This window comes from Sus scrofa, chromosome 5 (assembly GCF_000003025.6).
Source record: "Sus scrofa isolate TJ Tabasco breed Duroc chromosome 5, Sscrofa11.1, whole genome shotgun sequence".
NCBI classification, from domain to species: domain Eukaryota; kingdom Metazoa; phylum Chordata; class Mammalia; order Artiodactyla; family Suidae; genus Sus; species Sus scrofa.
In genome coordinates, this window is record NC_010447.5 from 100,920,959 (window position 1) to 100,948,063 (window position 27,105).

The following is a 27,105-nucleotide window of genomic DNA, read 5'->3' on the forward strand; positions in this document are numbered from 1 at the left end:
GTAATCACCAAATATATTTATTTAGGAGTTCCCATCGTGGACACAGCAGAAACAAATCTGATTTAGGAACCATGAGGTTGACAACCCGGCTAAGGAACTCCGAAAAGGCATTCCCATCAAACCCAAACCCTTAGGAAAAGAAAAAAAACTATAAAAAAAATCACTGAAAAAAAAAAAAAAAAAAAAAAAAAAAAAAAAAAAAACTGTATATGCAGATGACATGATACTATAATAGAAAACCTAAGACTCAACCCAAAACTACTTGAACTGATTAATAAATTCAGCAAAGTAGCAGATATAAGATTTAACATTCAGAAGTCAGTTGCATTTCTGTATACCAGCAATGAAACATTAGAAAAGGAATACAAAAATACGATACCTTTTAAAATTTACCCTCACAAATCAATCAATACACTGACCAAGAGGTAAATATAGAAAATAAAATTTACAAAGAAAAAAAGTAAAAAGGAAAATTCATTTATTATTAAATTACTAGTATATTAAAATAAGCTACAATTGTTTACAAGAAATAGATGCAAACGCTTAAAATAATGTCAAATATATGATATGTGGAATTATAGTTTTGCAAAGTTCATATACTTTTTGAATTGTACAGTGTTAATTTGATACAGTCAACTGAGTATGGTCAAGACAGTGGAGGAGTAAGACGTGTGTGTCACCTTCTCCCACAAACAAATCAAAAAAACCCATCTGCATGTAGAACAACAGTCTCTTCAGTAAGTGGTGCTGGCAAAACTGGACAACTACATGTAAATTGATGAAATTAGAATGTACTCTCACACTATGCACAAAAATAAACTTAAAATGGCTTAAAGACTTAAACTAAGCAAGACACCTAAACTCCTGGAAGAGAACAAAACCAAACATTTCTAACATCAACTATACAAATTTTTTTTAGGTAGTCACCAAGGCAAAAGAAACAAAAAAAAAAAAAAAAAACCATGACTAATAAATACAACTTGCACAGCAAAAAAAAAAAAAAAAAAAAAAGAAAGAAAAAAAAAAAAGAAAAAAGAAAAAAAAAAAAAAAAAAAGGAAGAAGAACGGACGGACGGACGAGGACAAGGAAGGAAGAAGAAGAAGGAAGAAAAGAAAGAAAGAAAGAAAGAAAGAAAGAAAGAAAGAAAGAAAGAAAGAAAGAAAGAAAGAAAGAAAGAAAGAAAGAGAAAGAGGGAGGGAAGGAAACTTACAGAATGGGAGAAAATAGCTGCAAATGCTGAAACTGACAAGGGCTTAATCTCCAAAATATAGCAACAACTAATACAGCTCAACCTCAAAAAGCAAACAACCCAGAAGACGCAAAAAGACATTTCTCGAAGAAGATATTCGGATGGCCAACAAGCACAAGAAAAAATGCTCAACATCACTAATCATAAGAGAAATGCAAATCAAAACTAAAATTAAGTATGACCTCACACTGGTAAGAATGGCTATCATTAATAAGGCTACAAATAACAAATGCTGGAGTGTATGGAGAAAAGGAACCCTCCTGCAATGTTGGTGGGAATGTATTAGCACAGCCACTATGGAATATAGTATGGAGGTTCCTCAGAAAACGAAATATAGAACTACCATCAATCTACCCAGACAAAACTTTGATTGAAAAAGATACATGCACCACTATCTTCATTGCAGCACTATTTATATAGCAGCCAAAAGATGGAAATAACCTAAATTTCCATTGACAGATGAATGGATTAAGAAGATGTGGTACATATACACAATGGAATACTACTCAGCCATAAAAAAGAACAAAATAATGCCATTTGCAGAAACGTGGATGCAACTACAGATTCTTATACTAAGTGAAATAATTCAGAAAGAGAAAGACAAATACTGCATGATATCACTTATGTATTGAATCTAAAATATGTTACAGATGAACCTATCTACAGAACAGAAACAGACCCCCAGATATGGAGAGCAGACTTGTGGTTGCCAAGGGGGGAGGAAGAGAATGGGTAGGACTGGGAGTTCCAGGTTAGTAGATGCAAACTGTTACATTTAGAATGAATAGACAATGAGGTCCTGCTATACAGCACAGGGAACTATGTCCAATCACCTGTGATGGGACATGAAAGAGAGTGCGTACTGATGTATGACTGGATCAATTTGCTGTACAGCAGAAACTGACAGAACAATGTAAATCAGCTATAATAAAATTTTTAAAAATAACAATAGACAAAGGAATAAACAATAAACTAAGGAGTCATATTGCAATCCCTTGAGCAACAACTAAAATAATATATCATAGAAGTATAGATAAAAATCCTGTAAAGAAATTAAAAGAGAAAACTAAAACTATTCAATTAACCCAAAAGAAGGCAATAAAGAACAACGAAATAAAAAGAGGCTGGGACAAATAGAAAACATATACAGAACAGAACTAAACTAACTTAATAAAGACTTTAAATATAAATATATTAAATGCTCATTTAAAATGCAGAGATTGTTGGGCAAGATAAAAAATGAGTCTCAATTATACGCTGTCCATAAGAGACATAATTTATCCACTAGACACACAGTTTAAATATGATACAAATGATTCAAAGTTAGGATAGGAAAAAACTTACAATGCAAAGAGTAAATGAAATATCATGTGCCTATATTATTGTCAAACTAAAGAATCTTTGAGATAAGGAGTGTTTTAACAGAAAAGGAAACAGTTTATGATTAAATAGGAAGTTACAACAATAATAAATATGTACACATTAAATAAAAATCTCTAAGGTATACAAACAAAATACTGACAGAATTTAAGAACAAATCCAAAATATATATGGATATTTTAACATTACATTATCAGTAACTGATAAAACAATTTTTGCTGAAAGGTAAGGATATAGATTTGCAAAACATTATCCATCACATTGAACTAATACATAGAGCATCATAGACAACAACTGAAGAATATCTGTTACTTTCAAGTGAGCATGGAAGAACAGCCAACAAGATAAATTAAATGCTGAACTATAGAAACTGTCCTAACTGATTTTTAAAAAGTAGGTGTTACAGACATACTCTCTAATGACAATGGTAATAAATTAAAAATGGATGATATGTGGATATCTAGAAGAGACCCAAATATTAGACATTAAACATATTTTAAATAACTATGGTTCAAAGAAGAAATTTGAAAGGAAAATAGAAAATATTTTTATCTGAAAGTGAAAAGTCAAAACTTGTGATATATAATTATTGGAAAGAGATTTATAGCTATAAATGATTATATTTGAAAACAATAAAGGCTTAAAATCATTGCTAAGTAAAATAAGCTAAACACAAAAAGATAAATAGTGCAAGATCTTACTAATGTGTGGACTCTAAAAAACATCGAATTTGTGGAAAAAGTAGAACAGTGGTTTCCAGGGGCTGAAGGAGAGTAGGGGGGATAATGAGATACTGATCGAAGGGTAAAAATTTTCAGTTATATGAATAAATTATAAAAAGCTAATGCACAACCTGGCGACTATAGTTAATAATGATGTATTATATATTTGAAATGTGTTAACAGATTAGATCTTAGGTATTCTCACCACAAACACAAAAAAGATAAATATCTGAGGTGATGGAGAGGTTAATTAGCTTGACTGGGGGAATCATTTCATGATGTATACATGTATCAAAGCACTGCATTATACACTTTAAATATAGGCAATGTTTATTTGTCAATCATGCCTCAATAAAAATGGGGGGGAGAAAGTAAAGACAAAAAAATCATGATACTTTCACCATAAGCAGAAAAAGAAGCATTTATTAAAAGCAAAATATTTAAAAGGAAGAAAATAGTAAAGATGAGGCTTCAATGAAATAGAAAACAAAAGAGAAAATTAACAAGTTCAAAAGTTAGTTCTTTTGAAAAATTAATAAAATTCATCAACACTTCTCAAGACATATATAAAGTTATACTGCATCAAGTGTGGTTTTTCTAGAAATGTAAATTTCATTTAATATTAAAAAATCAATCATGCAATTTGCCACAGTAACAGAATAAAGAGAAAAAGCATATGATGTGGGCATCTACCAAAATCCTACAGCACACATCATACAATATGGTAAAGTACTGATGCTTCCCCTTCAAGTTGGGAACAAACTGCTTTTCTCACTTCTACTTAATATACTATCAGACAGTCTAGCCAGTGCATCAAGATAAGGGAATAAAGTCATCAAATTTAAAAAGAAAAAGATAAAATTGACTTTAATTGTAGAAGAAATGACATTTTTATTGTAGAAAATTCTAAACCAATATATAGCAAAAAACGTTGTGGGACTAAAAAGCAAATTTAGCTGTTGTAGGATATGGTACCAATACTAAATCAATTGTATTTCTAGATTCTACATCAAACATCTGGTGACTAAAACTTACTTCTATTTCAAACGACATAAAACAAATAGTTAGGAATAATTTTCACAAAAGACATGTTAAAATTCATTTGCTAAAAAACTACAAAGCACTCCTGAAGGAAATTAGAACCTAAAAGTAGAGACATATACCATGTTCATGGATTAGATAACTCAATATTAGGTGGCATTTCTCCCTAAAACCATGTACAGGTTCAATGCAATCTCAATTAAAATGCCACAGAACTTTTCGGTGAAAGTTTACGAATCTGACTAGGAACCATGAGGTTGCAGGTTCAGTCCCTGACCTTGCTCAGTGGGTTAACGATCTGGCATTGCTGTGAGCTGTGGTGTAGGTTGCAGACGCGGCTCAGATCCCGCGTTGCTGTGGCTCTGGCATAGGCTGGTGGCTACGGCTCTGATTCGACCCCTAGCCTGGGAACCTCCATATGCCGAGGGAGCGGCCCAAGAAATAGCAAAAAGACAAAATAAATAAATTAATTAAATAAAATAAAAAGATGATTCTGATCATAGAAACGCTAAGGACAAAATAGCTAAAACAGTATTGAAAAAGAACACATTTTAGAACCTACTACCTGATTTGAAGATTTGTTGTAAAGCTTAATAAGAAACAGCAGTAATCAGGATAGTGTGGTACCGCCATAAAAGTATACAAATCAATGGAAGAGAGTATATTCCATAAAGAGATTCCAGTGCACAGGGTCGGCTGACTTTTAACAGAGCTAGCAAGGTGATTCAATAGGGAAATGGAAAGGCTTAAAAACAGTTTCAGAAAAAATGAATACATATATTTAAGAAGAACTTTAAATCATAACTCAGACTATACATATACATAACATTTGAGATGAATTGTGGATATTAATGTAAAATCTAAAACCATAAAATTTCTAGAGTAAAAGGCAGGGTAGTATGTTCATGATTTTGAAATGAACAATATTTCTCAGGACCAAATATGTACTAATGTGAAATTTAAAATTGCTAGTTTGGATTTCATCTTAATTAAAATAATCTGTTCACCCAAAATTATCATTAAGGAAATAGTCAAGCCATTTACTAAGGGATAATATTTCTTTTTTTTTTTTTTTTTGTCTTTTTGCCTTTTCTTGGGCCGATCCTGTGGCATATGGAAGTTGCCAGGCTAGGGGTCTAATTGGAGCTGTAGCCGCTGGCCTACGCCAGAGCCACAGCAACACTAGGTCCAATGAGGGATCCGAGCCGCATCTGCAACCTACACCACAGCTCATGGCAATGCCAGATCCTTAACCCACTGAGCAAGGCCAGGGATCGAACCCGCAGCCTCATCGTTCCTAGTCAGATTCGGTAACCATTGAGCCATGACGGGAACTCCAAAGGGATAGTATTTCTTCTACATACATCTGATAAAAGACTTGTATTCAAAATACATAAAGAATTTCTATAACTCAATACTAAAAAGAAAAACAACTCAATAAAAATGGGCTAAAGACTTGACAGAAACTTCCCCCAAACAATAGAACAATGCTCTAATATGCTTTGAATTTCTGTTTCTATGGTTTAACTAAATAACACCTGTCTGCCCAAAACAGGTGTTAAACTTTGTTGCCTTTATATGTTTCTATGAGTAACTGCATAAACTTCACTGCTAGCTCTTCTGTTCACCAAATTGCTACATAAATAACAGAGGTACATCATAATCAGAGGCCAATCATGTCACTTCATTCAAAACCTATCACCGATTGGTCACTGTGCATCTGTTACTTAGTTCATGCACAGGCAGCAAAGTGTGAAGTTATACTGCTTCCTTATCTTCCACTGTGCATATGTCACATGCCCATATGCATGTTGGAAACTGATCCAAACTTTGAAAGGAATATAAAAATTACCAAATCATAGAAAAAATATTCTCTCTATATGATAAGCTTAACAATGACAAAAAGAAAGCAACCATTCTTGATAAGTTTTTAACAAAGAAATCAAATGCTTTCATCCTCAGTAGTTCTGTTTTAATTTACAAGTGCAACAAATAAATAGTTTTGCTTTTTTTTTCATTTCTTATATGTTTATAACAGAGTAAAAGAGTTTTTAATGCAGTGACAAAATGGTGAAGATTATGGAACAATCATTTTCCCTACCGATTACTAGGGTTGCTTTGCACACATTTTACAGACACCTTCACAGTCATTTTTATGGTCCCACATCTGGTAAGGTAAAGCAGAGACTCCCTTTATAAGAACCATCAGTAACCATGTTAAAGGGTTTAACATCATTAATCATCACTGAAATGAAAATTAAACTTACAATTTTAATTATAAATTTAAAGAGAAATTATTATATGACCAATTAGACTGTCTAAAATTAAAAAGATGGATAACACCAAATTTTGCTGATACTGAGAAACAATTAGAACTCTCATACAATGCTCTTGGTTGAGTATTTAAATTAGTATAACCACTTTAGAAAATCATCAGTTTCTTGAGCAGTTAAACATGTATCTAGACTAAGATCCAGCAATTCCACAAAAAAGTGTTATACAAAAATATCTAGAGCAGTTTTATTTATAACACTTAATGTGGAGCAATCCACATGTCCATCTAAAGAAAAGAGACACAGAGACAGTGGGATATTCATATAATGGTAAATGACTCTACAATAAAAAGAACAAATTATGATACCCTTAACAACATGAGTTTCACAATTATGTTGAAAGAAACCGACCAGACATAAAAGAGCATGGAGCTCAAGAACAACTGAAACTAATTTATGTTGATTGAAATCAGGAAAGCAGTTGCCTTGGGGAGGGGTGAACAAGGGAACTTTCTGTGTAGGATAGAAATTTCTGTATGTTGTTGAGTGGTGGCTACACGGCCATATGCATGTGTGGAAACTCATTTAATTTTACAATTATGTTCTGTGCATTTCACTGTATAAAATATTTTCCCACAATTAAAAAAAGCATTAAAAAATGAAAAGAAAAAAATCTTTCCCCTAAAAGTGTAGCAATAATATTCAAAGTAAGTCATATATAGACACTAATTCTTTCTACCTAATATTTTATAAATATAGACGTGGAAAAAATCATTAGCTTTATTATATTTCTTTTATATCCATACTAGAAAAGAAGAAGACTTATAGACTAGTACAAATATGTCAAAAACTACTTTCAATTCTCTTTTGGTAATTGTTCAATCTTCAGGCAAATTTCCTAATAGTACCTGTGAAAATAGCAATTTATCCAGCTTCTAGAGAGCATGTCATATGCAGTAATTTCATTGTAATAACATTCTAAATACAAACTTAGTTTTAAATTTCAAGCATAAACTTTAAAAATGTACATCTCTCATATGTAACAAATATTAACTTAATGCAGTTGAGTTTAAAAATTACAAATGGAATCTTGGCTTTTAAAAAATCCAATCTAAAGTAGGCTAACTTAATAAGTAACTAATATCAGAAAATTGGGCTATTGATTTTTAACATATCTTTTAATTGGTATAGATTTCACTTTATTATCCATATGGAATAATATTTAGTATGTTTCTAACACTGGGGAAATTGTTTTTAAAGTAATAATTCTTCTTAATAAGGTATTAATTCACAGAACTAATTGGTGACTCAAGGATGCAGTGATAATAGGTTATGAATATTTAAGCTATAATAATAACATTAATAGAATAAGAAATATTACTTTATTTGAATTTTGAAAGTTTTCCATTACATAGTTTCTGCTACTTTTGCATGTCTTATAAAATAGTTTCTTCCCCAAAAGTTGTTGTCTTATAGTGCGTAAAATTTATATCTGAAATTCACTAAGTTGAAATAAATAATAATTTGCACAACCTACTCTGTTTGAAGACTTTACATTCATACTGCACTGATTTTTAAGTTGCTACATTAATGTAATATTGTTAGTTTCTATCATTAACACTCATTTATTCTACATTTCAGAGTTTTTACACCATTAGTACATACTTCCCCTGAAGTTCAGAATCTCAGAGAAACAACAAGCACATTTCTGAAGTTTCAAGTTAAATGGTTATCAGGAAGAAAGAAAAAAAGAAGGGTTTTACATGCACACATGAACATGCATAATTTACTTAAAAAGTGAAGTAAAAGAGAGTAGGAAGAAAATGAGGTGAAATGGGGGAGGAGGTTGATACATAAAGGCTGTTATGAAAAGTATCAGCTACAGCTGCATAGGACAGGAATGGAAAATAGGGTAACAAGATATGCCCCAGTTCCTAAATAAGTTAATAAAATGTTGCTTGAAGAACAGCTGGCTTTAGCTGGAGCTGGGATGAAGAAAAAAGAGTGGTTGCCTGGAGTCTACTTAATGAAAGGTATTAGAGCATCAATGGGGTCAAGCAGAATTACACAGAGTAACTTGAATTCACTTTTTTTTTTTTTTACAAAAGGAATTATATTTAAAAGGACCTTTAAATTTATAATTTAGAATTTGATACCTAAGATAATTTCATAACAGCAAACATTACACCTTTGGAACTGATCCAGGATAAAAAAATATATGTCTAGAAACTGTAAAATTTCCCAAAATGGCTTCAGTATTTTATGGATTTTATTAACTCACATAGGTCAAACACATATTTGAGAATATAACTGTAGGTTTTTGTAAATTTTAAATCCTTACTAGTTCAAAAGACTCTATATACTTAGAACATAAATATCTCTGCACAAATTAATGAAATTCATATGATGGACCTGAATTTCCCCACTCTATAATTAATCTATTTAGCTATTGTGAAATAATGCTAGAAATATCATTTAATGCCAACACAAAAGATCTGCTGAATTTCTAAAGTAAGAAAAGTATCACAATATAGTAGAAAGAGTTCTGGGTTAGTAAGAGTTCTAAAAATAAGTTAAAGCACACTCAGTAGACACTAAACCTCTGTGCTTCATTTCCCATGTTTGCAAAATGAAATGACTGAATGAGGTTATCTCTGAAATCCAATGAAGATCTAAAATCACATAATTTTAAATTTTAAAAGCACAAGAAAATACTTTTGTTTCATCATAGTCTTCCCTGTCACCCCTGGCAGAGTACCTCACATGTATTAAATAACTTAATCCTGAATATATGGATTAAAAGGGTACCATACGTGATATTAAACATACATGATATTGAACTTCAGGTTTTGAAGAAGATGGGGTAGATGTGTTCCTCTAATTCCGTCCTCTAATTATAACTAAATCTGTGGATGCCAAACATAGAACAAACATAAGAAGACCCTGAAAGGAGGAGAGACGGCAAAGCAAAGAGAGAACTCAGGACCCAAGGAAAAACACAGAAAGGAAAGAAAGAAATAGATTCATTATAGAGTGGGCAAATTCAGGTCCTCTATCTAAAGAGATTTAGGAGAACGGCCAAAAAATTCATGATTTCAGAATTGCTTACGTCGCTTCTTACTCTAAATTTAGCAGAGTTCCCAATTTTTCAGATCCACCACATGAATTTCAGTAATTTGTGCAGGGATATTTAGGTTCTAAGTATATAGATGCTTTTGAACTATTCAGGTACAGGGAGCAGGCTTTTACTGGGGTCTTTCTGGTCTGAGCTGGTGGCATTTGGAAATTGCTGGCTTCTGGGATATATGAGGAAAAGAAAACCCAAGAAACTCACCTCACCTCCTATACTCTTCAATACAACATCCTGTACTACTTTCATGCTTCGATCTCAGCCTGACCCCTGATGTGTGTCTTCCCTAGATGTATCTTAGAATTCCTATTTACTCCTCTGTATAAATCTCACTATTTTCATGAATAGGGATGGGGCCACACAGCAGCCTACCATGAGTGCTTTAGTATACCCATAGTATCAGATCTCCCTAACTTCCACCACCTAAGATAAGTCAAATAAAAAGAAGAATGTCCTTTGATATACACAACTGATATTTTCTCATAGCATACTGAAGAACAACAAAAAAGAAAATTTAGAACTTGGCTATTTTATTGTTCTATATCAGATAATCTAAGCAAACACAAGTCTACCTGCCTATGAAACCCAAGCTTCAAAACCCAGCATCATCTTCTACTGAGTCTAAACTTCTACAAAATAATCCTTAAGCTACCAAAGATCTTGAGAGAACTTAAACATACTTTTCAAACTCCCCAAAAAGAGACCTCCATGCCTAGATATTTTCACCGGAGAACACTATCAAATATTTAAAGAAAAATTAACACCAATTTTACACAATCTTTTCCAGAACTTAGAAGAGACTTGTGCTGGAAAGCTAGTATTCCCTGATACTGATTCTGAAACTGGATAAAGATAGTGAAAAAACCCATAAAACTCCAGACCAATATGGATAGAGGCAAAAAATCCTTAATAAAGTATTAGCAAGTAGAAATCAGTGATAAATAAAAATAAGCATACCATGATCAAATGGGATGATTCCAGAGACCAAAGGCTTGTTCAATATTAGGAAAATCAATCAATGTAATCTACCATATTAACAAGCTAAAAAAGAAAATCATATGAACATGTCAATCAACACAAAAAAATTTTATATAACATTCTTGAAATGACACTATTAAAGAAAATGGAGGTTAGTGATTGTCGGGGGAGGTGAAAGGAAGGTGGGAAGGAATTGGGTGTGACTATGAAAGGGCAACATGAGAAACTGCTCTCGGTGAAATATTCTACATATTGATTGCACTGGTATATGTTGCATTGCATTGCTTGTGATATTACACAAATTATTTTTGGACAACTATGTGGTAAAATATTTTCTGGGGTATATTTTTAATTAAATTTTTATTTTGAGATAGTTGTAGATTTACATGCAGCTATAAGAATATAGAGAAATCCTGTATTCCCTTCGTCTAGTTTCCCTCAATAGGAACATCTTGTAAAAATATAATATTGTTGAATTGATATGAAATGAAAATACAGTTTATCAAAGGTGCAATTTGATTGCAGAAATCCAAGTTCCGCACTTGGCCTGTGCTGACACCCTAGAGGAGGATGCTGGGAGAGCATGAGAAAGAGGGCTGCCCATGAGGCTTCCATGAGAAGGATAGGAGTGCCTCATTGCAGCTCCCCACATGTTCTCCACTGACACAGTGGAAGAGTCTTACTACCTCCAGAAAGGGTAGAAGTTCTGGCTCCCTATCTTGCCTTTGCTGACCCCAGTCTATCAAGGATGGTTAGGGTACCTCATTACTGGCTATTGAAAGCAGAAGACGAGGTTCTTCATTGGGTCTTTGTTGTCATGGGAGGGGTGGGGCCACAGCTTTTTTCTGTAGTATTTGGATAGAGCTGTTGTGGTCCAAAAGTTTTCTGTCTTGCTAGGCTGCATTGTTTTTTTTTTTCCTTTTTTCTTTCCTTTCCTTTCTTTTCCTTTTCTTTTCTGTTTGTATGTCTGTCTTTCAATTTCTGCCCACACATGGCAGTAATGTAGAGGTGCTCTCTTGAAAGAAACCATTACAGATTTAATATCCTTAATAGTTGTAGGGCTATTCAAATTATCTATTTCATATTAGATGAGCTGTGGCAATTTAAATCAATTAAACAAAAAATTGGTTCTTCGAAAAGATAAAATCGACAAACTTCTAGTGAACCCAACAAGGAAAAAAAGTAGTCACAAATAACCAATTATTTAGGAATGAAACCACTATGGTTTCACTATAAATTCCAAAGGCTTGGAACATCCAACTCCTGTCCCACTTCTTCCGTACAGCCTTCAATAAAATGCATTCCTCTTGAATTCTTATTTGAATCTTCAGTCCACACAATTAACTAACATATTGATGTAGGCTTGTGTTTAACTGATTTATACTTATTTGCTATGTCTTTGCAATAATGGTGGAATTATTTGGACCTGCAGAGCTGAGATCACCCATGGCATCTGGGATCCAGACTTGAACCCCAAACAGATCCTGGCCTAGTAAGTATGAAATAAGCACACACATTGGTCAAATGTTCCACACACCACAAGTATTAAAAATACTTCTCACGTGACGTTCACTTTTAAGAAAAGTATTGCATTTAATACCTAAATCTGTGTGAAATACACTTTATAGAACTCTTGAACTCCAATTAAAATAGAATGTTACAGCTCTTTCTCTCCGATCTGTGACAGTCAACTATAGTTGCTTTTGTGCTTTCAGCAATTACTGACTGGTAAGTAGAGCGTGCCAGTTCACTAGCTTAGGAACAAACGGGATCACATGATTTCCCTGCTCATTTGACTGCTCTTCATCTCACATGAGGAGAGCAGTGTCAGTGGGACGCAGACAAAGCAGGAAGTGGACTTTGGAATTAGTACATCAATTTGCAACCTGGAGAAACACTTTTGCCACCTACATCAATCTATATATGGTATTTAAGAAGGATCTGAACTCTTATAAGTGATGTAAATATTTATTTTTTTAAAAAGCTGGTAAATGGAAGTCAGATATAGTCATGATCTGGGTTTGCCCAGTAACCTCTACATTGCTCAGAGACGTCCATGAAAGAGGGATCCAGATAAAGGACCAAACAAATGCATTTCTTAAATAGTTGTTAGGAGAATGGAGGTCATGGCTTTGGAGAAGAGGATTGAGAGTCTCCATATATGCCATTAAACAGTCAGAGATATTTGAAAGAACCAAGAGTAGAAGTGGATAAAAACCAGGGGAGATAAACACACCCCCATTCAGTCCTGATCCACTGATACATCTGCAAGCTCAGTGGACTTCCAGTGAGTCCCTCTAAGTGCCTTTTACGCCTACTGGCCAAAAAGCTAATAAAGAAATCACTGCTGAAAATGACACCCCTAAAAACCACAACTGCGTATTTCACCTTCCCTCAATTAAGTTTTGGGCCTCCAAAAGATGTAGCTTATTTTCCTCTTTTGATTTTAAATTACTGAACTTGGAAGAGCTTTAAATAAATCCAAACTATAAAATCATCTTCCGGAAAAAAGAAAAAGTTTTCACACTCGATATTAAATCACCACATTTACTAAGATTGCAAAATAATATAGGTACGTGCATGCATTTCGAATTTGAGATTTTCAAAGCTAAGTCTTGCAGGCATATGAACTTGCTATAGTATTTTTATTGGTGCATATAATATATTTGGACACAAAATGTTGATAAAATTACCAGGTTTGGGGGCCTTCATCTGTATTTGCCCTATTTCAATGTGTTTGTGACAATGGAACCTGTTTAGACACTGAACACTAATCTCCTCATAAATTTGATCATCACGATGCATGTTTAACTGTGCCCAGATATGACCAAGTTTACACTGAGAAAAACACCAAATAATCCCTGGAAGGAATGTTAAGGTCAGAGACTAGGCAGTGAGGGAGTGAGCCAAATTTGATTTTACTTTATGTCAGAAGTAAGCACAGAGTCAGTGACTCAGAGCTGACTTTACACTGTGACTAATCTTAGACCCCATAAATTAGAAGTTTGCAACAGCTATAAAACTGCTTCCATTCTGAACAATGAATCTCCAGTTCTTACTAATGTCTCATCAACAAACAATTCATGTGAACTCAGATAAAGAAAAATTTTACCCAATATTATAACCATAAATAAATTACATATTAGACTTGAAAACTAATTTTAAAAATGAAAAAAAAATCATTTGAATATTTCTGAAGCAGCAATTAATATTCATGTTTCATGTGAATGACTCTCCTTAATTGAAAAAATACACTTTTACATTTGCCTGGGCAAAAAAATATCTGTAACTTCGTCTGATGGAAATGTGAAAATAACATATCGCAGGAGGAGTTCCTGTTGTGGCTCAGTGATAACAAACCTGATTAGCATCCATGAGGATGTAGGTTCGATCCCTGGCCTCGCTCAGTGACCGTGAGCTGTGATGTGGGTCGCAGATGTGGTGTGGACCATGGGTTGCTGTGGCTGTGGTGTAGACTGGCAGCTGCAGCCCCCATTCAACCCCTAGTTTTGGGACCTCCATATGCTGCAGGTGCAGCCCTAAAAGGCAAATATATACATTTTTTTTCAGGGGAGTAAAACCCTTATGAAAAATTACCAATTTCATGAGAAAACAATTACATTTCTTTCTTCTACAAAAATGTGTCTATATTGCCCAAGGTCCTCCGTTAAGAACTGAGTAAAACAAAGACAAATGACAGTCTCCACAGCAAAGAATTTACAGTGGAATAGAGCAGTTCTCAAATTGCAGCACTCTCTCACCATGTATCTTGTTTAAATGAAAATCCCTGAGTCTTATTTTTTCAATTAAGATTCCATAGGTCTGAAGGAATGTATATTCTGATACAGAGAGTCAGAAGTCCAAACTCTGAGAAATAGTTTTCTTCAGTAGTAAGAGAGTACATAACACAAAATGCCTAATAGCTGCTTAATTCATTGATTTAGAATCCCTTCAGTCTCTCCTGATGTGGTCTTTTAATCCTGAGTTAAAATCCAATTCAATCTTAATAAAAGAATTTTTTTTTTTTTTACAAAGACTTATCCTTAAGTTCAGGTGTCTTTCCATCAAATACACATGGCTACTTTATATATCTCAGTTCTATTCATTGAAACTGCCTCATTCCTGCAACTAAGCAATCACCATGAGTACCAGCGAAGTCAATAATAAGAGTCCTCTGCCTTGGTTCTTGAGTCCTGAAGCCCTCATTTATCTCAGAATTCTTGTCCTGTCTTTTGTGTCCACTTCCCTGAGACTCAGCTCCCTCCAATGATCGTTATTTTACCTGGTCCTAGGCCACCCTGATGGAGACCACCTGCCTGGATGTGCACATATTTCCTCCTTTCAGACTCTGCATCACAATGATCTGCTGCCCACCCACGGGGAAACACCTGCTACCCCTTTCTGGACCTCGCTGACACTGTTTGCCTGTCCTCACTGCCACATATCACTTGCCATCAAAATTCCTGAATAATTTACCCTAGTATTTCCCTAAATTTACGGAGCATCAGATCATCTGGAGAGATACTTAACACTACAGCTTCTTGCTGAAAAGGAATGGATACATGTATATGTAGAACTCATTATTTTGCTGTACACCTAAAACTAACACAACTGTATAAGTCAACTATACTCCAATAAAATTTTTCTTAAAAATTCTTGGGCTTCATCGTTTTCTTTTTTTCACTTGTTTTATTTTTTAACTTTTATTTACTTATTTTGTCTTTTTAGGGCCATACCCATGGCATAAGGAGATTCCCAGGTTAGGGGTCGAATCAGACCTGTAGCCACTGGCCTACACCACAACCACAGCAATGTCAGATCCGAGCCGGGTCTGCCATCTATACCATAGCTCACAGCAACACTTTAACCCACTGAGCCAGGCCAGGGATCAAACTCAAGTCTTCATGGATACTAGTCAGATTAGTTTCTGCTGAGCCATGACAGCAACTCTCAGGCTTCATCTCTTGAGGTTGTGGTTCAGCAAGTCTAGGGTGATGTCCAGGAATCTGAAGTTTTACAGCTTAGTATGTCTTTGAAGACTTCCAGGCACACACATGCACACACACACACACACATTTAAGCTGACTTTTAAGAATGAATACAATTTTGTGTAACATAGAAAGGCAGTATAGCCACTGGAAGCAAAGCAATGTGATGGTGATAAGGTATTGGATATGTTTAAAGAAGAAAATCTAATCAATTGTTATAGCAGGTGCTTAATAAATGTTTTTGAATTGAACATGCAAAATCAAATGTGCTGAATAAATGAAGTCTGGCTGCAATCATCAGCTACATGAAGAGATGTAGAGGAAGAATATAAGAATGAAAGCTAGGACTTCCTGTCATGGCTCAGTGGTTAAAGAATCCAAATAGTATCCATGAGGATGTGGGTTCGATCCCTGGCCTCGCTCAGTGGGTTAAGGATCCAGCATTGCCATAAGCTGTGGTGTGGGTCTCAGATACAGCTCAGATCCTTCATTGCTGTGGCTGTGCCACAGGCTAGTAGCTACAGCTCCTATTCAACCCCTAGGCTGGGAACTTCCAAATGCTGTGAGTGTGGCCCTAGGAAAGATAAGTAAATAGATAAATATTAAAAAAGAATGAAAGCTCGATAGAAGTCAGATTCTAATTGGTGATATATTCTGGGGTATGTTTGGTACACAATGAGAATAAGCAACACATTTGGGGTATCCTGGGTCATCTCCTACACAGAGTCCCTTTCATTGTCACCTCTATGCTTCAGATACCTAAATCTGCGTATCTAATTCTTACCCTTCAGATAAAAAATTTACCAGCTGACACATACCTACTCTAAATTGTATGTTAGAATCAATTCAATCCGAGTAAATGAGTGAAAAGATGATACTGATGGACAGGATGGGTGAGAAGGGATGATAAGTCTACTTTACGGTGGTATTACAGGAAGCAGTAAGTCTGATACAAAATAGCGGGGCAGTCATGTTGAAGGAGAAGGGGCAACATGTGTTCACTGCAGCACAACTCACAATAGCCAAGACATGGAAACAACCTAAATGTCCACCGACAGATGAATGGTTTAAGATGTGGTGTATATACACAATGGACTACTACCCAGCCATCAAAAACAACAAAATAATGCCATTCGCAGCAACATGGTTGGAACTAGAGACCCTCATACTAAGTGAAGTAAGTCAGAAAGAGAAAGACAAGTACCATATGATATCACTTATATCGGGAACCTAAGATAACGGCACAAACTAAAACTTTCCACAGAAAATAAACTCATGGACTTGGAGAACAGGCTTGTGGTTGCCAAGGGGGAGGAGGGAATGGGATGGACTGGGAATCTGGGGTTAACAGATGCAAGCTATTGCATTTGGAATGGATAAGCAATGAGATCCTGCTATGTAGCACTGAAAACTATATCTAGTCACTTGTGATGGAGCATGATGGAGGATAATGTGAGAAAAAGAATATATGCGTGTAAGTGTGACTGAGTCACTTTGCTGTATAGTAGAAAATTGACAGAACACTGCAAACCCATTATGATGGAAAAAATGAAAATCATTTTTAAAAAAGAAGAAGAAAGGGCAAGTTGCAGAGCCATGGCAGAAATGAATTGAGAAATCTAATTATATATAGGTGAAATGGGAGAAAGAATCCCTCACATAAAAATGTAAGGCTTGATCTCCCACTGATTAGAGAGAACAGGTATAGAAAAGTGAGGAAGAGAAAGAAAATTCATGTAACATAAATGCCTACCTGGATATGTTTAGGGTTGTTATACCAACCCAGTCCTCAGTTAAAATCTCTAACATTCATGTGTTAGAAAACTTAAAGTTGAATTTCTATTTTTCGCCAGCATTATTCATCAGTCCCTGTCTAGTGGAAAAAAAAAAAAGTGGGATCCTTTCTGAACTGGGACTCTCCTGAAAGATGAGTCACAAAGACATGGTTTGAGATAACAGGTGAAATGCATCCATTCCAGATGAAGAGCAAAAATACTGAAGTGTGAAGAAGGGATTGTAAGGATGAGAAGAAAAGGATGCTGATGTGGATGCTGAAATCAGAGAGAAGGTACACTATGTCTTGAAGCTCTGCCTACAGCCTCGAATACAGAAAAGTGGATAAGACTGGGTGATACTAATTTCAAAAGGATGGAAGAATTAAAAGAGATTTCTAAGACAAAGGATCTAGATGTGCTAGAGGTAAACGATTATGTCAATACCCCCAGTCTCCATGAGGGAGGACCTCCATGGAAGTGGTGTTATCAGAAAGGAATCAGGTTTTCATTTACTATTAACGAGGAGAAAAGCAGAAGACGAAGGAGATTACGACGTAGGACAGATCACGAATGAAGGAGCACGACAGTTTCCTTCTGCATTTTAATCCAATAATATAAAAGATAAAGGCTGGTATAAAGAGAAGGAAATAGAGGAAAGTGAGTCTGACACTGCAGCTACGGAATTCAAGAAAGTATCCTGAATGCTATAAAAGCAATTTAAATAAAAGACATATAGGCGTTCCTGTTGTGGCTTAACAGGTTATGAACCTGACTAGTATCCATGAGGATGTGGGTTTGATCCCTGGCCTTGCTCAGTGGGTTAAGGATCTGGCATTGCCAGGAGCTGGGGTATAGGTTGCAGATGCAGCTTGGATCCCATGGTGCCGGTGCCGTGGCTGTGGCTGTGGCCAGCAGCTGCAGCTCCAATTGGACCCCTAGCATGGGAACTTCCAAAGGCTGCAGGGTACAGTCCTAAAAAAAAAAGAGACATATTTGTGTGTGTGTGTGTGTGTTACATATTTATGTCCTATTTTCAATAATGGTAAAGCATAAATCAGTAAATATGTTGTTTGTATAATAAGAAATATACTTGTAAAAACACAATAAAGCAGATTTTTTCCTTTTTTCCACCTTTAATCTCCCATTGTTGTAGAGGTGGTTCATTGTACCATACAGCTGGTCCTGAGGTAAAAATGTGTAGAATAAAAACGTATGTTAGATTTTTTAATACGTCTTTTATAGTTTTGGTTTAACGTGCTATAAAGGTTACCAATGTTACTGACAAACGAATGACACAGTCCAGGGATAGTTACATGTTTCAGGTTAGTTATCTCTTTCATGTAAATTACCTGTTTCACATGTAGTTACCTGTTTCAGGTAGTGTGCTGACATTGCATGTCCTTTCATCACCTTCACCAGCCGAAGTTGAAGCTCTTATTTTAAAGACATACGAGGTATTGGCAAAAAGTTTCATGAATGTGTGCATGTGATCTTGAGGAAAGACTTTTGTAGCATTCTTTTCAACTGTTATCAGGTAATGTGTAATTATTCCGTTTGCCTTTCTGGGTGGATCCCACTTCACTAAAGCTGACTGCCAGCTAGTCGCCACACACTGGATGTTCTGCACAACATCTGGAACTTAAGAGAGAAGCAAATACCCATAGTTATAATTTCCACATACATAAGTCAATACATGATTTCATTATGTGACTGCTAGGTAAAATTACGTATATAGCAGAAGAGACAGAATGAAAATTTAACATATCAACCTTTCGATATGTGCTCCAAAGGTGAACATAAGCTGAATCAAATGGCAATTGGCCCATTTTCTGTTACCATGTTAGTGCTTAAAATACTAAATCCATCACTCAACATTCCCTTAGGCCCAAGCATCAATCACATCTTCAAATCCTCAGAAGCAAATGTGTAGCGAGCCTCAAGCTCAGGCGTATGAGCTCAGGCCTATGGTTGAATCCTGCCCTCTTCATCTCTTAATCAGGACAGAGCAGTCTTAACAACACTTTTTGTTTTTGTTTTTGTTTTTAATTTTTGGCCACGCTCATGGCATGCCTAAGTTCCCAGGCCAGGGATTGAACTCAAGACACAGCAGTGACAATGCCAAGTCCTTAACCACTAGTCTACCAGGGAACTCCAAGAGCACTTTATTATAGACCTTTTTAATGCAAAGTGTAGATGTAGGTGTCTCACTGATGTGGCACATCTGGGCCTAACAGAACTAGGAAATGTGTACTAAATTAGAGGTGTTGCTTATATATCCAGACGGCTTCTTTGAAAGAATCGTGAATACCTGCTTCCTCAGTACTTTTTAAAAATCATTGGAGAGGAGTTCCCATTGTGGCTCAGTGGTAATGAACCCAACTAGCATCTATGAGGATACGGGTTCAATTCCTGGCCTCCCTCAGTGGGTTAAGCATCTGGTGTGGTGTAGGTCGAGCTGTGGTGTAGGTCACAGATGTGGCTTGGATCTGGCACTGCTATGGCTGTGGTGTAAGCCTGCAGCTATAGCTCTAATTTGACACCTAGCCTGGGAACTTCCATATGCTGCAGGGGTGGCCCCCAAAAGACAAAAATGATAATAATAAAATATTATTGGAGAAAAGATAATCAGCACCAGTTTTTAATTCAGTCTCAGCTTTTTCTAGAACTCTGAATTTACTTGGAAGTATCCAGTTTCTTATAGGCCCACTATATTTGGTAGATTTGGTTGACAAGAAATACCCCAACCTGCCAGGGACACAGAGAGAGGTTCCTTCTCAGGAAATGTCTGATTGTGCAATATCCCCAAATGTTAGCATGGCTTTCCTTGTTACAGTAAAAAAAGAGGATGCTATAAAGAAAATTAGCATATGGTCAATTTATGGATTAAGACAGCAAACAGTGAAAAAAAAAAAAACCCTGACAATCTGTCCAAAAGCATAATTATTAAAAGGACTATTCAAGTAACCTTTAACTTACCTGTAGTTCTCAACCCTGGCCTAAATTTCTATCTTTACAAACCATTCTTCTTCTGCAAAATAAAGGCATCAGAACTAAAGGAGAATAACTTAGGGGGGCGTGTGGTATTTAAAATTAAAGAGACAATTTCTTGGCTGATCCAGGGTTCTGGCAGTTAAATGTTGTTACTAATTTGCTTCCTTATTTTCAAAAACATATACCAATATTTTCATAAAATAAATTAAGAGATAGTTGATAATTTGCTTAAATTTAGATTATAAGCCTGAATTTTATGAACATCTATTTCAGTGACTCAGTAAACCTAAAAACCATTAATAAATCAGCTGGTATTGAAACATGTAAAGTAGAAAATTTTCTTTTATTCAACCAATCGAGGCATAGAATTTTGTGGAATTATTTTATTTTACTGGTAAAAAAATATGTATTGGCTTACAGAGCACTGTCTAAAGATTAGTCTTGATATTCATTAATCTGATATATGTATAACTATTTCTTTATGGGTTTAACATTTTTCTATGGTAATTATATTTATAATATGCATTTCCTATGGTCGTGTCCACTTTTCACTAGAGGTCAGAGCCTAACGGTCAAGTTCAGTTTATTCACTAATTTTCTCAGCCCTTTTCATCTTATCTGCCTGAATCATGGCTTCGTCATCTCAAACATGGGAACGGGGCAAGTGAGGATAAAAGAATAATATTTTTTGAGTACTCGGGTGTCGGACATTCTAGTAAGAGCTGTATATGAACCGTTACACACATTTCTCACAACAGCCTTTGTGGTGGCTACTGCTAACTTTTGTGTTTCTTTCCAGTTAAATATATAAAGGCTTGGGGAGCTCAAGGTACAAACCATGCCTTTGCCAAGGTTGCACAACTACTAAGTCACAGAGTTCGGACTCAAATCCAGACACTCTCACTGCATTCAGAGCATGAACTTTTATCCACTACGAATACTATGTACTTAGCTAGGCATATAGGCATGCCACGACAAAAAATAGTATTAGGTATTTATAAATTAATGCAAAATGATCAAGTCACCAGTGAGTGGGCTCTAATTTCCATTTAGAGATTTAATAAAAACAAAAAGGAAATGCATCAAGAGGTGCCGGGGAAAAATAACTAGAAGAGGATCTTGGGCTTTCTCAATAATCACTGACCCCCTAAAAAAGTGAGGAAGAGGTGCCTTTAAACATATGATCCAGGTGAGAGAAAGCAAAGTACGTTGCAGAGCCACCGCTAAATCAGTAAGAAGTGAAAACTACTCATACACGAAGTTGAGCTGGGACACATTCGTGAACACAGGGAAGTTGTTTAATGAGACCAATGACATTACATGGACCTCACCGTCCCCTCCATACGCTGCAAATGGACCATGGGGTAAAGAGAGGCTTACGCACTCAACAGTGACCTTCACGACAAAGCTTCTTGAAGAAAACCATAGATGTCTTTCCGTGAAAATGTAACTCAACCTGTTAAATGCGACCACTGCTTCGTTTCTTCTTTCTTCCCCAGCTGTCTCAGATGGTACTAAGAATGAGGTGATTTTCACACATATCTAGAAGCCCACTTTGTTCCTAAACTAGCTGTTTACTCTACTTCCTCAGTTCAAGATAAAAATCATGTATAAATGTGGTTCTACTTATTTCTCTTTTAATGGCCATACCCACAGCACGTGGAAGATGCTGGGCCAGGGATCCAACCTGAGCTGCGGCTACAACTTATGATGCTTCTGCGGCAACACTGGATCCTTTAACCCACTGCTCTGGGCCTGAACCCACACCCCACAGTGACCTGAGCTTCTGCAGTCGGATTCCTAGCCCACCGCACCATATTTAGGGAGCTCCTAAACATGTGTCTATGTGATGGCACACAACAAGGCCCAGCCTAGCCTTAAAGCACTGAACTTCAACTTCCCTTGAACAAGTAAATGCTGATACTTTACCTTATCGACTGAGAAAGCAAAGGGAAACATGACAAATTTCAAATCAAGCATTGTAGGGTCAAAAAGCCGTGTCTAACCTGATTCTTGGGTTGTGAATTTTACTACATTACTGAATTGATTGCCATTTCCAACTTTGGTAAAGGCAGATATGCTGACAGAATAGGTGCTGACTGGTTCCAGTCCAACAACTTGGGCCTCAGTTTGCAAGCCTGAAATATTCTGAAGAGCAGAAAAAAAGTCTTAGTCACAATGCATCATCCAAAATGCAGAACTGAAAGAAATAGATCTTAGTACATCAAAATTACGTCTTTAACGTTCAATGAAAGATTTAGTAAAATTAAAAATTTTTAAACGAAACATTTATGTGTGTGCCACGGGGTACGCTCTGATGATGATATCAGGATGGACTGGACACCCTCTCAGTCCTGAAGAATCTGGCAACCGCCATTTGTTTTTAAAGCTGGAATATTATATTTTCATGTCTCCTAATTTTTACTTGGAATTACATACAGACTACTTCCATTAAATTGGCTATAATTAATGTTCTCAACTGAAATCCAACTTAGGAACCTTCAGTGCTACTTTGTTTTTCTTGCATTCGTCTAAATTCATTTTTTAATACTCAGTAGAACTCTGGGTAAATTAATTTATTCACCAGCTACTGTTTGCTAGACACTGGGAAGACAGCAGAGAACAAAACAAAACCTCTGCTCCTAGGAAGCTTAATGAGTTTTCCCAGACAACTAAGTTTCTATTTTTATACAATCTTAGGAAAATGAAAAAAGAACAAAACAGTGATGACAGTTGTTCATAAAACGATATACCTTCTCAAAGAAAATTTTACCATCAAGTACAAAATACTCATTCAGAGATAAATGTCCTAACAGAGAGAGCACTTTAATCAGTTATACAAAGGAGAAAGAAGACAATCTCCTACGCAGTATAATTTTACGAATACTGCATTATATCTGATCCAAAGTATATACCACTTTGACTTATTTATTAAACATTTCGGTAGTAGACATTTAGCAAGAATACTGACTCTCAGGGCACTTAGAGTTAGAACTATATTTTAAATTAATCTTTTACAAGTCACTGACATACTTTATGTACTCACTGTGTTATATCATTTCCCTTTGTAGTTTCACATTTACTGTGTACAAAGCACACTGTTAGATAATCAGGAGATTATAAAGATATATAAGATATGGTCCCTGCCATCAGGAACTATTATATTTATTAGAGAAAACTACCAATGACTGCTTACTGCAAAGAAATTAAACACAAGCAGGTGGATTTTGATCGGGGTTAGGAAGGGTGAGCGAATACGAGAGGAATGACCAAACTCGAGAGATCGTAATAAAAGGTATTGGAGAGCCGACAGACTGACACGAGAGCAAGTTGTAAGAGGGAGACGCAAGTGAGGGATATTCCCAAACAAAGCTTTAACAGATTTTTACGGAATACATAATTTCCTTCAGTATGTGCCAGTGACCCGAGTTACCAGCAGGCCTGGATCTTGCTGATGTCCACGGGGACTGCGCTGGATTGAGGGGAGAGCAGGGTCATTTGGAGTGGTCCTGGAATTATTCTGCTTCCACAAACTCAACCCAGTTTGAAAGGCTAAAAAGGAAACGAAAAGAAAATACAGAAGAAACAGATAGTCAGATATAGAAGTAGCCGGAAACACAGAAAGGAAAACACATTTGGAGAGAAAGCCACACAGAGGGAGGAAAGCAGATAAAGGAAACTAGAAGCTGAGAAAGGAAAAGGGATGGCATTGAAGTGGCTTTAAAGGAACGTGAAAGAAAATAAGCCTATGAAAGTTGATGGAAGACAAAATAGATGTAAAAAGAAATAACTAAAAGCGGATCTTAAAGGAAAACTGCTCCCTCCAACCCCACAAAGGATATATTTAACACTTTGTGGTATAAAGTTTACATTTTTGCTACTAGTGGAATGTTAATGGTAGCATTGCTATTGAGGAAATAGATTGTCTCAACATCATTGGCTATAACCTATTCTCATATTTAGGTAAAGGAGCACTGTCATTTCATTCTATTGCTGTTACAACTTTGAATGGAATTTGTTCAATTTTAAACTATGTGCAAAAACAACACCAGCTAACCTGTTCCTCATACGTTGGGGATTGTTCTGAATGCTTTATACAGATTTTTCCTTACAATCTTCACTTCGTAATGTATGCATTTTTATAACTCCCATTTTGCACTTGAAGAAACTGAGTCATAAGAAGGTAAGTAACTGTCCTAATGCAGCACAGTAAGTACCAAAGGGAGGGTTCTACCCAGATACTTGATGCCAGAGCCCTTAATTTACAAGCAGGTTAATGGTGCTGACGGCAGAGATCTCTGTTTTGAGAAAAAGATTGCAATACACATCCGCCCTCCATCTAATGCACGGTTACCCTAAGATGCTTACACTAAGGAAATGACTCCCTTCTCCCTTTTGGTATCTATTTCCCAGCGATCGATACAGACAAAGCAAATTAAAACACAGGAAATGCTAAGATTAAACTGGGAATAGATATTAGAGGTCAGGGTCATTAATGGAATTTCACACCGCTAGGAAACAGCCCGCATTTATGGAGAAACACAATTTGAATTCTACTCAACCTATCAGATTCCAAAGTAATCCTGATTTCCAGAAATAAAGACATTGTTTCTAATGGACATAACTTTGATCAGTGCGTTTGATTTTTATTATTCATTCTGTAAGCAACAGACGCTATAACGATATACCATCAGTAATAATTATAATGCGTATAATACTGGGGACAATGTTTACTGTAGAGTTTTTACCCTCTGCTTCCTGTAACTAAAGAGCATTCCAGTACTTCATTTGCCTTTAGGAAAAAAATAAGATCACTTAAATAAACGCCAGTTAATTACAACATGTTTTGGCAATTAAATGCTAGAAATCATAGAGGTATATTTAAGATCCTTTGTTACATCCGTTCTTTAGATGTTCATTCATTCTTGAACCTAAGAATGGAGGAGGAAAAGGGCATTCAACATTAAAATTAATTAGCACTGAAAGAAAAAGAATATTGATAGATCTTAGAAGACTTCATTAGTGTAGGAGTTTGTGCCATCTGGGGAGGTTACCAGAAATCCAAGTATAAAAACTTTTCTAAAAAGGTTGAAACATTCACTTGGTACTTCTTCTAATAACAAATGCAGCAGTGCCCCCCATTCATGGATTCGTCTCCTATGGTTTCAGTTACCGAAGTCAACCACGGTCTGAAGCTACTAGTAGAAAATTTCAGAAATAAACAATTCAAAATTTTAAACTGTGCCCAGGTCTGAAGAGCATGATGAAATCTCAGGCCATCCTGCTCCATCTTGCAGGGTGTGAATCATGTCTTTGCCCAGCATTTCCCATCCATGGGTCAGTAGTCTTTTTGGTGATCAGATCAGCTGTTAGGTATCACAGTGCTTGTGTTCAAGTCACTCTATACTTACTTATGGCCCCACGGTACAAGAGTAGTGAGGCTGGCAATTAAGAGTTGCCAAAGAAAAGCCATTAAGTACTTCCTTTAAGAGAAATGATGGTAGTTCCTTGATTTAATAAGGAAAGAAAGGATATATGTGTTAAGGTCATTAAGATCTATGGTAAGAATGAGGCTTCTTTCTGTGAAATGGGGAAGGATGCAAATTTTTACTCCTTCTACTGTCATATCTCAAACTGCAAAATTTATGGTCAGTGTGTGGTAAGTGCTTAGTTAAAATGGAAAAGGCATTAAGCTTGTACAATAGGATGTTTTTAGAGAGAGAAAGCAAGAGAAACCACATTCAGAATATTCTTACTACAGTTTATTTTTATAATTTCGCTATCTTGTTATTAGCTATGGTTGCTAATCTCTTCTGTGCCTAATTTATAAATTAAACCTTAGCATCAGTATATATGTATAAGAAAAAATAGGAGTTCCCGCTGTGATGCAGTGGGTTAATGATTCTGCTTGTCTCTGTGGTGTTGCCAGTTAAATCCACAGCCTGGTAGTGGGTTAAGGATCCAGGGTTGCCACATTTCTGGTGTAGGTCAGAGATGAGGTTTGGATTCAATTCCTGGCCTGGGAACTTCCACATGGCCCAAAAGGGGGGGGAGAGAGAAAAACAGTAGATATAAGATTCAGTACCATGCATGGTTTTAGGCATCCCCTGGAATTTTGGAATGTATCCCCTGCAAATAAGGCGGATGACTTTAGAAATACTTTACCCTTGAGATAAACATAGATTTTAAGTAGTCTGAAAAAATTTACTGGATACTTTCCCCATTAGCAAAATGGTGCAATTATTTCTTCTAGAAGTTACAAAGTCTAAATAAACTTCTCTATGAAATATTCCACCTCTATATCTGGCTGTGTTTTCCATAAGCATCCTTAAATTGTATGGAACAAAAACGTTTTTTAAAAAGATGGTCCTACAGAAAACAGACCTGTGGTTGCCAAGGGGGAGGGAGTGGGATGCATGGGGAGCTTGGGGTTAAAAGATGCAAACTATTGCCTTTGGACTGGATAAGCAATGAGATCCTGCGGTGTAGCACTGGGAACTATGTCTAGTCACTTATGGTGGAGCATAAGAATGTGAGAAAGAAGAATGTATACATGTATGTGTAACTGGGTCACCTT

The 27,105-nt window shown here is 35.9% G+C and overlaps 1 protein-coding gene across 7 annotated transcripts in view; it reads right to left on the reverse strand.

Annotated features, from left to right (window-relative positions):
- Positions 1-27,105, reverse strand: part of PTPRQ (protein tyrosine phosphatase, receptor type Q) — a 294,121-nt gene that overhangs the window by 133,934 nt on the left and 133,082 nt on the right. For 3 of the 7 annotated variants that reach the window (XM_021093065.1, XM_021093066.1, XM_021093064.1), the window contains 2 exons: positions 22,535-22,676; positions 18,749-19,175 (listed from right to left, as the gene is read on the reverse strand). In XM_021093065.1, the coding sequence (XP_020948724.1) occupies positions 18,892-19,175; positions 22,535-22,676 (426 nt within the window). In that variant the 3' untranslated portion in view covers positions 18,749-18,891. Of the gene's footprint in view, positions 1-18,748; positions 19,176-22,534; positions 24,081-27,105 lie in introns of those variants that run through there. The other 4 variants (XM_021093069.1, XR_002344354.1, XR_002344353.1 and 1 more) reach the window with 4 other exon arrangements.